Source organism: Lactuca saligna, chromosome 7 (assembly GCF_052625555.1).
Source record: "Lactuca saligna cultivar CGN05327 chromosome 7, ASM5262555v1, whole genome shotgun sequence".
Lineage (NCBI taxonomy): Eukaryota > Viridiplantae > Streptophyta > Magnoliopsida > Asterales > Asteraceae > Lactuca > Lactuca saligna.
This window is the reverse complement of record NC_136423.1, coordinates 30015830-30033861: the sequence shown is the minus strand read 5'-3', so window position 1 is coordinate 30033861 and position 18032 is coordinate 30015830. Positions and strand designations below refer to the sequence as shown.

Below are 18032 nucleotides of genomic sequence, written 5' to 3'. Positions count from 1 at the left end.
TAAATTAAAGATAGTAAGTTTACATTAGATGGTGTTATGATAATATAGATTTAAAGACGGTTTTTATAATTATATTTTTTTCACGTCCTTAATCATTTTTAAATTCATGTTTTCATAATAAAAATGTTAAAAATCATACTTTGCTAATATGAAATAGTCTATCATCTATCATCGATTATCATCATGTATTTCAAAGTTTGGATGAATTATTTTCTAAAATATAATGTTGAGGTAACATAATATCATATGGTTTTCTTGTTTTCGCGTTTTCGCAAATTATTTGCATTTTCGCATGAACCCTCCCCTATATATATATATATATATATATATATATATATATATATATATATATATATATATATATATATATATCCTACAAATAGATAAAAGTTATGAACATTTCAAGAACAAATCACAAATCATGACATTAGTCGACTTGAAATCATTCATCCCACATTTTTTCGAAGTAGTTATCACATTTGGTTCGAATACCACCATTAGCAAGCAAACCAAGGTTAGCCCTCTTGGTTCTAATCGATTGGATCACATCAGGCCCACGTTTAATACTGTGCCTATACTCGGATGCCACATGTTCGAATACTTCCACATCAAACATGTTGATCTTCATCTTTGGGTTCATTTGGTCTCTCACAAACGCAAAAGCTAGTTGATCCCTTGGGTTAAATGCTTCTAACTCATTGAATAAAAGACATGAAAATAAATTGTTTCTCACACCATGCTTCCTTAAGATAATAGCACTATCTGGAACATCTGTCAAGTAATAAAAATAACCATCATTCCAGGTAATTATATACTAAAAGATCAAACCACATCTCAATGATTTTGTTAAACAGATATTATAAAATACATATTATAAACAATAATCTAGTTTAACCGATTTATATACCCTTGTTGAAATTTAAGAGACGTGTTGGATAGGGCCATGCATTTACTACACTATAATGCATAAAGTGACAGAGTACGTAAAAGAAAAAAAAAAAAAAAAAGACCTAATACTATTATATATATTTACATAAAAATAAAGCGAATTGTACACAAAATATTCGTGTGATAGATTAAAAAAACGATACTTTTTCTGTGTTGGAGTGGGACCTTTATGTAGAAGCTTCAACGACCTTCTCAATTTGTCATACCTATTTGTGCATATTTAAAAAACAATAGTTATTTGTATTAATTTGTATACCGAAACATACTTCTTACCTATATATATGTCTAAATATCCGAGTTATTTATCAATTATATGATAAAATCATTTTTTAATCAATTTTAGATTCCCAAAATTATGGAATTTTTAGCAGCAAATTAAGTGTAATTACGTTGGTTGTATCAAATCTCATTTTATTAATCAAGTTATAAAAATCAAACAAAATTTCATACATACACAATGACAAAGTAATTCATTGTGTCTGTCATATGTATATCTTGATAAAGAATAATAATCATAAAAAAGAAATTCTTTGAGTATTATATTCTTTACAAAGAATTTACATTACTTAATATACTAAAGTCTAATCATATAGAAGTGACTTTCAAGTTAACACAACCTTTCACCTCGTCATTTAATGCATGTCTGTTTCATCATATTGTACTATGTACACTTTTTTAGGTATCCTATATCCTTATATCTTATCAACCAACTAATCCCCATATATCTAATCATATTTCAATAATAACGACACATAACAAATCCGTCACGCAACCATAATTTTTACGTGAAAATCAATTTTTGGAACCATGGTTTTCAATGTTTTATTAACCTAATACGTTTATCATGATTCACAACTTTGAAAATAATTACAATATCAAAGTAAATTTGATAATTGTTGATTGTGTCGGATGAATTAAAGTATGATTAAGTTAGATTCAACTTGTTAAAAGACTCATTAAGTAATATAAAACCGAAATCATTTGATTGAGTAAGAGTGAGCCTTACCTAACTTATTAAAAAAACATATCAACAATCTGCTAATTAATTCACCTGAAGTGTATGGATGTTTTTCAGATGACCATGGTTGCAAGCCGTTTTCACAATACGTTTCAATTTGAATCTTCAAAGAATCAACATCCCACCATTTTTTCCACCTTGCAGTCGCCATGGCTTCTTCCATAGTATGCACATAGAAAGGATGTTTAGAAATTGCCATGTCTACATCTTCCATGATTACAAGTGAATGAAGCAATAATAACGGATCAACCACCAATTGCATTTTCGCATCAACCCAGATGCTGTATTTCGAATTTGGAAAAAGTCTATGAACCAAGTATTTCGGGATTACACCATTCATGGCTGGATTTTCGTACAGTTCTTCACTGGAAACTTCTACAATTCTCCATACTCCGATCCTGTTTTCCTTTGTTTTTCTCGAGAGCAAGTTGTGAAAGTAGAGTTGTTTGATTGTGACATTATCGACAAACATGTAGAAACAAACGTGATCCAGGGTGTTATATCCGAGGCCTTGAGGTTGACGGATTTTGTCGTGGTTTCCAAAAATGGCGGAAACCACCACCACTCCGTTGCAACTTTCCATTGCGATTCTATCTGCAAGAAGTCTATTTCAAGCAATGTTCGATGTTGATTTTGCTTTTACAAATTCTCGATCTTGATTTGTTTATGAACATTTTACACGTTAATTATGAAATTATCATGAAAAAACAGAAATCATCCATGAATTCAATGACACTAACCGTAATCACTGATCGGAAATTTCTTAAGAAACCCACAAGGGATTTCGATTCCATCATCACGATGATCATAATACGATAGTCTTTTTTGAGTAGTGTAATTCATCCCAAACTTTTCACCATTTTCATTCCCTTGTACATACCTCAATCCATTGGAATCCGAGGAAGAATTCTCAATAACTCGTCGGATTTCGTCCAAAACAAGTGAATAATCTATAAACAAGAAGAAAAGTCAATACAAATCAATCCAAATCATCATCTAATATGAACATTACGTTACCTGAGAAAAAAACAGGGGAATTGCAGGAGGATTTGATGGTGGGAATTGGGTGTTTATTTTGGCCATAAGATTGAGGGTAAATGAAAAGAGGAGATTGGAGGGGATCGATGGGGGATGATCGGAAATGGCATTTGATGGCGGGAGAAAGAGAAGTGTAGAAAGCGAAGAAGAGAGAAAGGAAGAGGTAAGAAAGAGAAGAACAGAGGAGTTTTGATTGGAAGAGAAGGGGTGTAGAAGTTCTTACGTGCTTTCCCATTTTCTAATGAAATTACATTCATATACATACAACCTTAATATATTTTAATTTTACAAAGACAAGTTATTACTTTTATCTTTATTTAATCTCCTATGTGTAGGCTACTTTGTTGTTATCTTTGGAATGTATATCAGTATTTTCCTCGGTATTATAAAATAAATATGTCAAGTAATAAAGCTAATATTATATTATAATTCTGATAATAAGACTCAAATTTGTTAATTACTCCAGAATATATAAAGATACAGAACCTGTAAATGCAAAGAATGGAGTAAAAACGTTTTAGTAAGAAAGAAATCGATTCAGGTAATCGAAGATTATCCAATAGTATAAGACTCTTTCACAAATTAACAGCAACAGTAGAAGATGGAGTAAAAACACAAAGAATGAGAATGGTGAAGTGAAAAAAAACAAAAAAACATACTGAAAAAACATAGTGAAAAAACTCGATATATGCTTTTCCTTTGTTGTCATATATATTATCCGTGTTATCGACGAAAGCATACACTTTCCTTTGTTGTCACGGAGATGAATGGGGTCTTACCTTAAAAGCTTCAATAAGCTTTTTCCCTTTTTCAAGTTGTGAAACTGGAATATTCTTTCAATTTATAAACCAATCCATGTTATTAAAGTTGATTATTATATAATAAACTATTAGAAAAAGGGATGAATAGATTGCTTGGATTCTCTGAAAGTCATGATTCACTATCAAATTGAAGTATTTCGATGGTACAGATCGAACACTCAATTGGATGAAATTCAGAGAATGAAATTTGAGAATGTATATAAAAATGTTCTTCAACATGTACCAGAATATTGACCAAAAAACGGATATATCAATCATGTCTGAAAACTGTCAACAGACAGTTACAAACTATCATAAAACTACCAAACTGTCATTAAACAAATGTCATGGAATAAAGGGTCAACTCGATCCCAGCCAGGGGCTCTGCCCCTTGGACCCCGCCAGGGGCTGCTTTTTGTCAACAAATTTAATCCTATTACACTTAAATAATATTTGATGATATAAAATCAGCAACATAAACAAGGTATTTTCATGAAATTAGATGTTTCATATCACCTCTTTTAGTTAATGTAAAGTTTACTCGTTGGATTTATAGATATGTTTAATCAAACGACTTAAGATAGCAAGACATATATATAAGTATCTAACATATATATTCGATGTAAATCAAACTAAGCCTACAAATAGATAAAAAGTATTAACCAATCGGCCACAAATCATGACATTCCTTGACTTAAAATAACTCATCCAACATTTTTTTCACGTACTTCTCACATTTTGTTTGAATGCCACCATTAGCAAGCAAACCAGTGTTAGCCCTCTTGGTTCTAATCGCTTGGGTCGCCTTGGACCCACGTTTAATATTGTGCCTATACTCGGATGCCACGTGTTCAAATACTTCCACATCGAACATTTTGAGCTTCATCTTTGGGTTCATTTGATCTCTCACAAATGCAAAAGCTAGTTGATCCCTTGGGTTAAATGCTTCTAACTCATTGAACAAAAGACATGAAAATAAATTGTTTCTCACACCATGCTTCCTTAAGATAATTGTACTATCTGGAACATATGATAGTTATAAAAAATTAAATAGATATTATAAAGTACACATCATTATATACTTCTATATAAGCTTGTATTTTTACTTGCACCATATTCATTTGAAACTCCTATTCTTTTTTTCCATTCACCACATTCATTTGAAACTTTCATGATTTTTCAATTTCTCTCTAATAATGATTATAAGTTGGTTAATATGGTTAAATAAATATAAAAATAAAGTGTAATCATATATAATTTCAATATTAAAAGAATATATTTTCTTATACTTATAAAATTATGTTTTTAACTTTTAACATATTAAACTTAATTTATTAGGTCTAATATGTTGTTGTATGTAAACCGATATCATTTTGAAGCTACAACTTTTGAACAATTTGTATAAAATACTTAAATTACTCATTTAACTATAACCTTACAGGATCAACTTAAGTATAAATTTAAGTTTAACTTAAACAATCTAAAGAATATTTTGTAAATAGTTAAAAGTGATAAATTGTAGTGTCTTTCTAATAAGGATTATAAGTTGGTTAATAAGATTAAATCAGTATCAAACCTAAAGTGTAATCATAAAAAAACTAAATTTCAATATTAAAACACTATTTTTACTTCGACTTATAAAATTATGTCTTTAACTTTTAACATATTATGCATAATTTATTAGATTTAATATGTTGTTGTATATAACCATTATCAGTTTAAAGCTACAATTTTTAAACAGTTTGAACAAAATACTTAAATTTTTAATTTAAATATAACATAACAAGGTCAACTTTAATCTAAATTCCCGTTTCACTTAAAAAAATCCAAAGAATATTTTGTAAATAGTTAAAAGTGCTAAATGCAAAAACTAAATTGTAATATCAATTTAATTAATTTTTTTTCTAAAAATATTTTTATAATGGTTAAAAGTTTTCAATAAGTATATTAAAATAACTTACAATAAAAATAATTGAAAATAACTGTATATAAATGATTATATTGTTATCTTTAAAATAAAAAAGAATGTTTGATGTTTTAAATAATTACAATGATACAAATTAAAACGTTACGCAAATAAATTTTAAAAAATAATTAATAATAACAACAACTATAAATAGCATTAAACTATTTATTATATTTAATTTTATTCATGAGTCACCGCGGGTAGAGATCATTTAAAATATTAAGATAATGCAGTTTTAATAGATGTATATATTAATATAGAATTCAAAATAGTCAATACACTATATCAATTTGGTATACAAATTATTATATCAAATATAACAACGTTATTGTTATATTTAAAAAAACATATATTTATAAAGATTTCAGCTATATAGATTCTTCTGCGCAACGCACGGAGATTCGTATAGTTTTAAACAATAATCCAGGTTAATTGATTTATCGTCGTTGAAATTAAAGAGACGTTGGATATGGTCATGCATTTACTACACAAACATGCATAAAGTGAAAGAGTACGCTAAAAGAAAAACAAGGAACCTAATACTATTATACATACATCAAAATAAAGCGAATTGTAAGCAAAATATTCATGTGATAGATAAAAAAAACGTACTTTTTCTCTGTTGGAGTGGGACCTTAATGTAGAAGCTTCAACCACTTTCTCAAGTTGTCATACCTATTTGTGCATATTTAAAAAACAATATTTTATTTCATAATAAATTTGTATAAAGAAACATCCTTCTTACCTATATATGTATAAATATCCTAACTGTTTATCAATTTATATGATAAGATCGATTTTTTTTCTTTATCATTTTATAGATTCCCAAAATTAATTTTTTAGCAGCAAATTAAGTATAATTATGTTAGTTGTATCTAATATCATTTCATCAATTAAGTTATAAAAGTAAAACATAATTTCATAAATAAACCATGATAAAGTAATTCTTTGAGTATATTTTTATATCTTAATAAAGAATAATCATCACAAAAAGCAATTCTTTGAGTATATTTTTATATCATGATAAAAGAATAATCATCATAAAAAGCAATTATTTGAGTATATCAGATATTCTTGACAAATAATTTACATTACTTAATGCATTAAAGTCTAATCATATAGAAGTGATTTTCAAGTTAACACAACCTTTAATTTCGTCATGTACTGCATGTCATGCATGTGATTCATAATATTGTACTATGTACACTTTTTTAGATATCCTCTATCTTATCAACCAATTAATATTTCATATCTTATCATAGTACAATAATAACGACACTTAACAAATTGTTCAAGCAACCATAATTTTTTCGTGAAAATCAATTTTTGTATCCATGGTTTTCAATATTTTATTGACCTAATACGTTTATCATGTTTCACAAATCAAAAACAATTACTCGATTATTGATTATTGTGTGTTGAGTTAGACCGGACATTTTACCAAATTCAATATGATACATATCAAAGGCTATAAAACTAAATCAAAAATTTCTAATTATGGAATCAAACAAGTTGAACCTTTAATACATAATAAGAAAAATACCAAAAACCATAAAACTAAATGAGAAATTTATAATTATGGAATCAAACGGGATGAACCTGTAATACATATCAAACCACACATAATAATTAAATTACCTCAAGTGTGCAGATGTATTTTAGATAACCATGGTTGCAAGCCGTTTTCACATTATGTTTCAATATTAATCCTTAACAAATCGACCATCGATTGCATTTTCGCATCAACCCAAATGTTGTATGTATAATTGGGAAAAAGTCTATGAACCAAGTATTTTGGGATTACACCATTCATGGCTGGATTTTCGTAAAGTTATTCACCGGAAACTTCTACAATTCTCCATACTCTGATCTTGTTTTCCTTTGTGTTTCTCGAGAGTAAGTTGTTAAAGTAGAGTTGTTTGATTGTGACGTTGTCAACAAACCTGTAGAAACTAGGGGTGTTCACGGTCCGGTTTTTTCGGTTTTTAGGTTAAACCGAAGCCAAACCGTTACTAATGGTTTTTGTCAAGCAAAAACCGAAGCCAAACCATTGAAAATTTAAAACCGAACCAAACCAAACCGTTAGTAATGGTTTGGCTCCGGTTTGGTTTCACGGTTTGGGCTTTTTAGACCCATTTTAATCGAGTCTATTAAACTAATATAGTAAAACACTCCACTATTAAAGGTATTAAAACATATAAAATTCTACCAAATATTGTTAAAAATATTACAATATTAAAGCTGCCAAGACAGAAAAAATTCTGCCTAATACTATTAAAAAAATGCAATATTAAAGTTGTCAAAACAACAAAAAAATTGCTTAATATTGTTAAAAAAATTACAATAATTAAATATTGTGGGTTTTAAATTTTATTATTTCTATATAAAAATTAATATATAATACAACAAAATACAATTACATATAAAAAAATTAATTAATATATATACAAATCCTATAGTTTGGCCCAGTTTTTATATGGTTTGAAATCTTAAAAACCGTAATCCAAACCGTTCAATATGGTTTGAAAAGTTCGAAACCGCAAGCCAAACCGTAAAGAAAAATATAAAAAGTAAAACCAAACCGATGACCGGTTTGGTCGGTTTCACGGTTTCAAACCGAACCGCGAACACCCCTAGTAGAAACAAACATGATCCAGGGTGTTAAACCTGAGGCCTTGAGGTTGACGAATTTTGTCGTCGTTTCCAAAAATGGTGGAAACCACCACCACTCCATTACAACTTTCCATTGCGATTCTATCTACAAGAAGTCTATTTCAAGAAATGTTCGATGTTGATTTTGTTGTTACAAATTCTCGATTTTGATTTGTTTATGAACATTTTACACGTTAATTATGAAATAATCATGAAAAAATAGAAAGCATCCATGAATTCAATGATACTAACCATAATCACTGATCAGAAATTTCTTAAGAATCCCACAAGGGATTTCGATTCCATTGTCATGATAATCATAATATGATAGTCGCTTTTGAATAGTGTAATTAATCCCAAACATTTCACCATTTTCATTCCCTTGTACATATCCCATGCCATTGGAATCTAAAGAAGAATTCGAAATAACTCGTCAAATTTCATCGAATACAAATGAGTAATCTGTAAATCCTAATAAAAAATCAGCCTAAAAACAATCTAAACTAATCATCAAATGAAAACATTACATGCCTAAGAAGAAAATAGGGGATTTTCAAGAGGAATTGATTGTGGGGATTGGGTGTTTGTGTTGGCCATAAGATTCAGGGTAAATGAAAAGAGAAAATTGGAGTGTATCAAAGGGGGGAGGTCAGAAATGACATTTGGTGGTGGGAGAGAAAGAAATATAGAAAGTGCAGAAGAGAGAAAGGAGGAGGTATGAAAGAGAGGAACATATAAGTTTTGATTGGAAGAGAATGGGTGTAGAAGTTCTTACAAGCTTTCCCCTTTTCTAATGTAATTAGATTCAAATACATACAACCATAACATATATTCATTTTACACAGGCCATCGTCTATAAGAAGTGAAAATGTTTGTTTTTTCATCATATATTATAATTTGATATCCTTATTTCCTACTAGGACTAGCTTATCCTTATGGTTGGATCAACTAGAATTGATCATATCGTTTGTATGTGGATGCTACCATATTAGTTGTTGTAGCATCCTAAAAATCTAGATAAAAAATTTTCATTTTTAAATCAAGTGAAGTTATTGTTTAAAAAAATCCCAAATCAAGCCAATTGTGTACACAATGTTGTTCTCAAAACCAAGAGGATGTGCATGATCATGCCTTTGCCTTGCCACGATCGTTTTAAGTACCTGAAACATAAAACTGAAATCATAAGCCAAGGCGTAGTGAGTTCACCCAAAGTACCACCACACAACAGAGAACATATACAATCATGCATGCTAGATCCACCCAGTCATCAAACTAGAAAACCCTCGGGTCTATAGCGATCAAGATGGATTACCACCAGCCCAATTAGTCATCGGACTAGAATGCTAACATGTGACAAGCCAAATCAAGCATCAGACTAGTATGTCAAATATGTAACGGGCCCGTTCAGTCATCAGACTAGAATACCTTCAAGTCCACAACTATCAGGTTGGATTACCCCGGTCTGTTGGATCGTGCACATAAGAGTAAAGCCTCGAACCATAACATATTATGTCAACATAAACAACATAGAAGCACATAATCAATCAGTAGACAAATCAAGCAGATCTACAAATCACTACCGTACAACAATATCCTATATACCAGGATACAAATCTAACATATCACCATAGGATAACAACATCTGCTGGATTAGTGTCTAAGTCCATAACTATTTTGGTATGTACTTGACCCGATTATGAGCATGGTCCTTTTGGGTTGCCTTCACCATAGCAATATGTAGGATGAATTAAGGAGAGAAAGGTTTAATTATGATTTATTAATATATTATAAGAATAATATATTAAAGGGGAAATAATATTGTTTAATTAATATTAGTCAAGAATTAATTAAGTATTAATTTTGTGGCTAAAAGAGATTAATTAAACTTAGGGGATTGGATTTGTAATTATGAGATAATTAAAATTGGGCTATGGATTACTTAATAATATATAGTTTGAACGAATTCTATGGGGAAGCCCATTAGAAATCGTCCAAGGGATATGATTAAGGAATCCATGGACTGCTTAGGGCTTAAGCAGTCAGATTAGGGTTTCCTAGTTGAAAACCCTAATAGCCTACCTATATAAAGGAACCTTATTGCCCCAAAAACGTGGTTAAGACTCCCTCTAGGGTTTGTAGATGTTTTTGGATGCCTCCTCTCTTCTCATCTTCATCCAAGTTGCTCTTGGGTGTTTGTGACTCCATTAGAGGTGCAACATTTGAGGCACTAAGCTTTCTGAATCCAAGGATTGATTGTTATTGCTATATAACAATCAAAGGTAAGATCTAAAACGTATTTTATGTTAATCTGATTAATTGTATGCTAGATCTAGGGTTTATAGCTTTGGATATTCAATTGCATGTTCATTAGAGAAACTAGATCCAAAAGGTATCAGGGTCTGCATGTACACCATATGAATGATGTTTTGCTCAAAACCCATCAGTGGTATCAGAGCCAAGACTGTTTGTTTAATGTATTTGATGCTATTATGGACTATTCTTGCTTAAAAATCGAAAATTAGGGTTTTTGGGGGCTGGACTCGCCGAGTCCATGGTTGAACTCGCCGAGTCCATGGTGAACTCGATGAGTCCATGCCTGACTCGACGAGTTAACTTGTCAGAAAGAGGTAATTTCGGGATTTTGTGCTATTTTGGCTTAGGATTATTACCAAAAACGTTTTTGATGAATAAAATCCGATTTTTATTGATTTTGGGTGAATATTCCTACCAAAATAGAAGATAATTACCAATTAATCATATATTTGTTGCCTTATAAGATAATGTTTAATTATTTGAGTTATTTGATGAATTATCTTGCAAGAATTTGGGCTAGGTCAAATTAGATAACCACCAATTAATTGTTAATTACCTTATTTGAATTTTGTGATCTACATTAATATTCTTGATAAAGTTTGGAAAATTTCGAAATTACTCCCTCTAGGTTTTATAGTTTGAATTTGAACTTAAAAGTTTTGTTTTTAAAATTTAAATAAGTTAAACTCTAATGTTTTGAAATGTTTCAAAACTTGCCCTCAAGTTTTGGAATTTAAAAGTTGATTAAAAGTTTAATTTTGAAAATTTTAAATTCTAAAACCCTAGTATTTTGAAAAGTTCAAATTACACCCTTATGGTTTTATTAATTAATTCAAGTGTATAATTAAAAGAGATTTAATAAACCCATAAAGTTTTGGTTTACATTTAATTAAATTAAATGTATACTTTATTAAATTAGATCACCTAGTATTTTAAAAGTGTAAAATACACCCTATACTATATATAAGATTAAAAGTCTAGTATTATATATGTATGAGTAAACAATCATTCTTACCGTTAGTAGGCCTCATTCACGAAGCTTGTGTATAACGGGTGTTTAAGGAAATTTCCTATAAAATGGCGATTGAATGGGTATCCACTCTTACTCACCGCACTCTTGACTAGTGGAGGGTCGTTAGCCGAACGAGTAGGATAAGACAGAAACCCTTTCCATTAAAAGTATAATCAAGTACAAAAGTAACTAAATGCTTTTACAAAATTCCCAATCTTAGTTACTTTAGGCAAAAGTGAATTGATGCAATTCCATGGAAGTACACTTTGTGCCCTTGCGAAGACATTAGTGGAGCATGTGTGGTTAACCGACACACTAAATGGTTCTAAGAAAAGGTAGCAAAGGGTGAATCATTGTTTTTCATAGTTCGGTGGAGCGTGCGTGGTTAACCGGCACATCGAATAGGTGACTGTAACATTGGGGGCACCATGTAAGTTTGCATGGTTATTCATACCATGTTTTGTGATCCTTGGCATCACAGTCACAAATCGAGGGGTATATTGAGATTTAAACATGCCATTGAAAAGTTCAATGAATCTCAAAAGATCTAGGAATTTTCAATAGATTTAAAACTTAAATTTCATTTTCGTTTTTCATGGTGGAAATTGGTAAATCGTCATTTATCTATCTTCAAATATTCTGCAACTAGATTACGGCATCCCTCTTCAAGGTTGTAGAGTATTGTGTTGGATCCTAGCCTCGATGTTTCATTTGGGTGTCACATCAAGGATTCTAATCAACTTAACTTGAATTTTCTCTCGTTTTGTATATGTCAAAGTATGAAAACTATGGTCTTCCCAAATCCCATGGAACAAGCTTTCCACACGAAGATGATATTCCATGATTCGATCGGGGAACAAGAGATCATGCTTCACTTCCTCCACCTTCTCCAATTATTCTCCCTAACCTACAAGTTCAAAGGCTTGAAAAGTTCAAGCTCACTCAAGCCCTTTTGGCAAGTAAACATGGGAAACCTATGTGTGTACGCGTCTTAGAGATGAAGTCACACATTGATAGGTTAAGGATGTTGGGTGTCGAGATTTCAGGTAAGTTGGCTGTTGACTGGGTTCTTCAGTCGCTTCCTGAATCATATAGTGAGTTCGTTAGAGAGTACTATATGATGGATCATGACGTGACCCTCATTGATTTTACCTATTTGCCTATAGCTGCTGAATCAGAAATGATTTGGCGAGTTGGTCGAGCAAATTTGTCTGATGAATCAAACTCCCAAACTTCAATGGACATTCAAAATGGTGACATTGGAGAACTAGAAAAGGTAGATTATGAGTTTGTTCCTTGTGCCATTCCAAAAGAGTCCACTTGCTTCTATTGCCAAGAGAAGGGTCATTGGAGATGAAGCTACCCTATTTACCTAAGAGATCTAGGAGATGGGAGAGTCAAAGCGTATGGTTCTACGTTAGGTAAAATCCATTAACTAACTCTTTTAAGTTCATATTCTAGATTCTTAATACATGATGTGATAAGATTACATTTTGATGTTTTGTAGGATCAAAGAAAAGAGAGGAAACTTAAGGGAAGAAGTGAGCGGAATCTAATCATGAAGAAATGGATTTTGATCGCATTGCTTGAAGATTGGATTCTTGAGCTACTACTTGGAGTTAGAATAGATTGTTAAGAAATATGTATTAACATAGTTTTCAATTAAATTGCAATGTAAGGACAAATTTTTCCGCAATAAAATAAATTTTGATTTTATATTATTTATTTATCCTTGCAATGGCGTGTATGAAAAATTGATGTTTGTAAGTTTCTATTATTAGCAATAATGGATTTGATTCTTAATTATGTTATTTGTGGAAAGATCAAGAATTTACCAGATAGGGAAAGTTTCTCATCACCCAAGTTTCAATTGGACAAAAACTTGGAATCATACAACTTCGTTGCATGATGAATGAGAAATTTCATATTTGGAAATTAGACTAATTCATTGACAAAGTGTCAAGTGAAGGACTAGGAGATCGAGTACACAAGGTTGTGTGTTGATCAAGTCCACCACAAGAGTAACAAAGATATTCATCATGATTTACTAAGGTTAAGTAAATATGATTATACTTATCAGATTAAGTGTAATTCCGAGTTGATTGAAAGAGTTTAAATCAATGGCAGAATGAATAAGAAGAATCAAGTAGGCAGAAAGATAAAAGTTTCTCTATTCTAAGAAGAAGGGAGAGTACTTTTTATTATGTTTTATGATAGGTCTTAATGATTAAGAACTGTATCTCAATTGATCCTCTAAGTGAGTCTTAGTTTAATTGTAGGTCTGAGAAGAGGAATCAAGAATTGAAGAAATGGTTAAATCAAGAAGTTAATCATACTTCGTTCCAATATCAAGTCTTAGAGTTAAGATTGTAAATTGAGTGACAAGTCTCAAGAAGGTTTATAGCATTCATCAAATGTGGAGTTTGAAAATGGTTTTCTTATTCTTGCACATTTGAAATTGGAAAGTTGTGATGTCTTGGATAAAACAAAGACCAACTAGGACCAATTTTGTGAAGTGTTTTGTCTTGATAAGAGCTACACTAACTCTTGAATATATGTTTGTCAAGAAATGTTTATTGACAAGAGAACCTTATATGTCAAGGAGTCAGTGGGAGTCTTAATGAAAGTCTTGAAAAATGTTTCAAGAACTAATCAAGAATAAACCTTATCGATCATCACTAGCACACGACTTGAGGTTTATAACCTATCGTGTTGACATTATTTTGTTTCTGTGCCATTCCAATTAAGTTAATTATGCATGTGAGTTCTATGAGTTCTCATTTGAACGCATAAAAAGCAAGGACCTTGATCAATGAAAAGTACATTGATATGAAAGCGTGAGCTGCTTAACTACTTGGAAGACATGGTGGGCACTCGTGTTACCATAAGGCAAGAAATCAAGATTAAGAAAGTTCGGTCCATATGAGTTTGGATTTGTCGCAAACTTTGGTTTCAGCAAATTCGCATGGACAGGAACTCATACACCATAAAATCTAAGTGTCATAATATTATATCCTTCATGAAAATGACTGTGAGGAAATGCTTTTACTAAGAGAGATTTTAAGAAGATAGTGATTGTGGAATTGTATTCTCGAATTCGGTTATGGTTACGATATCCCTTTCCATAACTCGAATTGTGAGATTTGGCAATTAGTCTGAATTGTTTATACACACGTATAAGCTATCCAATGCAAAGGTGTATAAGTTTAAGAAGCTTAGATAAAGGATTATCAAAGCATTAGGTATTAGAAATATGAACTTCAGAAATTCGATAAGTATTGTTTTCTGGAAGTTCAGTTGTTTTCTAAAACATGTCAAAGCTAGTGGGAGCATAAGTGTTATGATTATATGATAATGATCATCATGAAAGTGGGAGCATAAATGTTATGCTTGTATGATTATTAAGGCAAGTATTGCAAGTTAGAAATATTAATTATAGAAAACAAGAGTTATACTTTGCAAAGTCATAAGGGATGAAAAGTTGTTTTGCTATAATTAAGGGAGAGAATATTGTACTTCGTTTCAAAATCTAAAGCTTAGATTGAGAAATTTTAATAAATTTAGTCAAGGATACATAGTGTGTTCTTAAATTTCGATTATGATTATGGCATCCCTCTTCATCGTTCGAATTGTGAGAACATGACACATAAAATATTATGACATAAGATTGATAAAGTATCACATCTTTATGTAATACATTATGCATCGTGTCCCATATGCTTCGGATGTAGGATTGATTGCAAATGCTATAATATTTGACCATTCTAAAATTTTCCAAATGTCTAGTGCATTAAGAGGGAAAAAGCACTAGAACCAGTTTTGACTAAAATAATTAAACAACTATCAAAGGACGGTCCAAAGTTCGCTGAAGATTGGTTGCTTGCGAGTAGTTGGAAGTATGGTATTGGATGGACCATATCGACATTATTATGAATAGATAAGATTCTATTATGGATGAGTTGTCATATGGAAAATATGGAAATGTTTCCATATTGGGAGTTGGATATTGAGAGTCTATGTCTAGATTAGAAAATTTTATGCAAAAGGATGTTCAAAGGAATGTACTTTGAGTGAGAGACATCACGTCTATGGAATTGTCTTGTAACAATCTCCAACAGAGGACTTTGTAATTTCATTGGCAATAGTCATTGTGACTTTTGTGCTATGACATTGCGAAAGGATCATTACATAAAATGTTAGAATCTAGCATACTCTATAAGTGGCAAGAATTTGATATTCTTACACTTGTGATTAGGATTGGGAGTTGTGAAATGAGTATGATTAGAAATGTGTTCATTTGATCTATTTCACAAAGTAAGGACCATAGGTAAAGATTGTGTGCATGGGACAAGTGTAGTAATAATTCAAGTAATAAGTTAATTAACAGAAACAACAAATAATGAGTAATCGATATGGTGATGAATAAAAGGTGTTTTATTTATACTCAAAGGTTTGGGACCATATAGGATTAGTATTATTCTTGTGTTTCACTTTGCACGTTTTGACTTCCTGAATAATTAATTATTTCAGAATAATCAAATTATTCGAATGGTCCACAGTCGTTCATATGTTAGAAGTAGGTTTGAATGAAGACTGTCATGAATTGGTTTGTAGATTGTCTAAAGTGTATTAGACATAGCAAAGGTTTGCTGCAACGTTCATGAGTGCTTATGAATATGATTTTGAGCATTGGATTAAACTCATGCTCACAAGAATCACTTCATGGATTCTATCACGAGTGATTATGAGTCGATAATATTGTATATTCTTATAACCAAGATGTGTGAGTTGTTATTTGCTGGTCAGTTGTACATTGATAATAAGTAAACACACCAGTAACTTGGTGTTATAAAACTTATTGTTGTGTGTGATTCGATGAATGAATGCAAGCGAGCATTTGAGTCGAAGTTTATCCATTCCTTTTACCCAAAGTGGGATAAAAGCGATATCTTTGGGCCCCTCGATGATTTAGTGATGGTACATAAGCGCTTGGCTAAGCCGAGACTAAGTTGATGTGTTCAATTGTAGTCTGTTGTCAGTCGTCATAAATCAGAAATCGGGAAACAGAACATAGACTGAGAGAATGATCAAAATCCATGTCTCATGTCTATACGTTATCTAGAATGGAGGAATATATGATCTCTTATCTAAAGGACACTCTTCTGATAAGATCAGAGTTGAAATTGGCTTTTGAAAGCTACGGTTGCTAATCAAGATCTAAAGTTATACGCAGAATAGTTATTAGACTTATCCAAGTGGGAGACTGTTGGATTAGTGTCTAAGTCCATAACTATTTTGGTATGTACTTGACCCGATTATGAGCATGGTCCTTTTGGGTTGCCTTCACCATAGCAATATGTAGGATGAATTAAGGAGAGAAAGGTTTAATTATGATTTATTAATATATTATAAGAATAATATATTAAAGGGGAAATAATATTGTTTAATTAATATTATTCAAGAATTAATTAAGAATTAATTTTGTGGCTAAAAGAGATTAATTACACTTAGGGGACTGGATTTGTAATTATGAGATAGTTAAAATTGGGCTATGGATTGCTTAATAATATATAGGTTGGACGAATTCTATGGGGAAGCCCATTAGAAATCATCCAAGGGATATGATTAAGGAATCCACGAGCTGCATAGGGCTTAAGCAGTCAGATTAGGGTTTCCTAGTTGAAAACCCTAATAGCCTACCTATATAAAGGAACCCTATTGTCCCAAAAGCGTGTCTAAGACTCCCTCTAGGGTTTGTAGACGTTTTTGGCTGCCTCCTCTTTTCTCCTCTTCATCCAAGTTGCTCTTGGTGTTTGTGACTCCATTAGAGGTGCAACATTTGAGGCAATAAGCTTTCTAAAGCCAAGGATTGATTGTTATTGATATATAACAATCAAATGTAAGATCTAAACCCTATTTTATGTTAATATGATTAATTGTATTCTAGATCTAGGGTTTATAGCTTTGGATATTCAATTGCATGTTCATTAGACAAACTAGATCCAAAAGTTATTAGGGTTTGCATGTACACCATAGGAATGATGTTTTGCTCAAAACCCATCAACATCCTATATACCAAGATACATAACTCAGTGGGCTGGCATTGGTGCATTCGACCTACAGTACAGTGAGGAAAACTCACCTCTTAATTTGAAAAGATAGCTAAATAAGAGACTGCTCTGAATATCAGCTCTACCAATCACCTATTCATTGGAAAATGACCAAACTTACTATAAATCAAAATAGCCAAAATACCTATAGGCCACACTTGGTAAGAACCTCGTT

The 18032-nt window shown here is 31.3% G+C and overlaps 1 protein-coding gene and 1 pseudogene across 2 annotated transcripts; both read right to left on the bottom strand.

Annotated features, from left to right (window-relative positions):
* Window positions 1-427: 427 nt before the first annotated feature.
* LOC145006590 (alkaline ceramidase TOD1-like) lies at window positions 428-3777 on the bottom strand. Of its 2 annotated transcripts, none has more exons than XM_078965668.1 (4): window positions 2984-3777; window positions 2707-2916; window positions 2000-2560; window positions 428-771 (listed from the first exon to the last, which is right to left on the bottom strand). In XM_078965668.1, exons 1-4 carry the CDS (start codon window positions 3237-3239, stop codon window positions 443-445), a joined length of 1356 nt encoding a protein of 451 aa, XP_078821794.1. In that variant the 5' UTR covers window positions 3240-3777; the 3' UTR covers window positions 428-442. The 2 variants fall into 2 exon arrangements, with proteins under 2 accessions (XP_078821794.1, XP_078821795.1); XM_078965669.1 differs by lacking the exon at window positions 428-771 and adding an exon at window positions 807-1154.
* Window positions 3458-9272, bottom strand: LOC145006786 (alkaline ceramidase TOD1-like; annotated as a pseudogene).
* Window positions 9273-18032: the final 8760 nt, after the last annotated feature.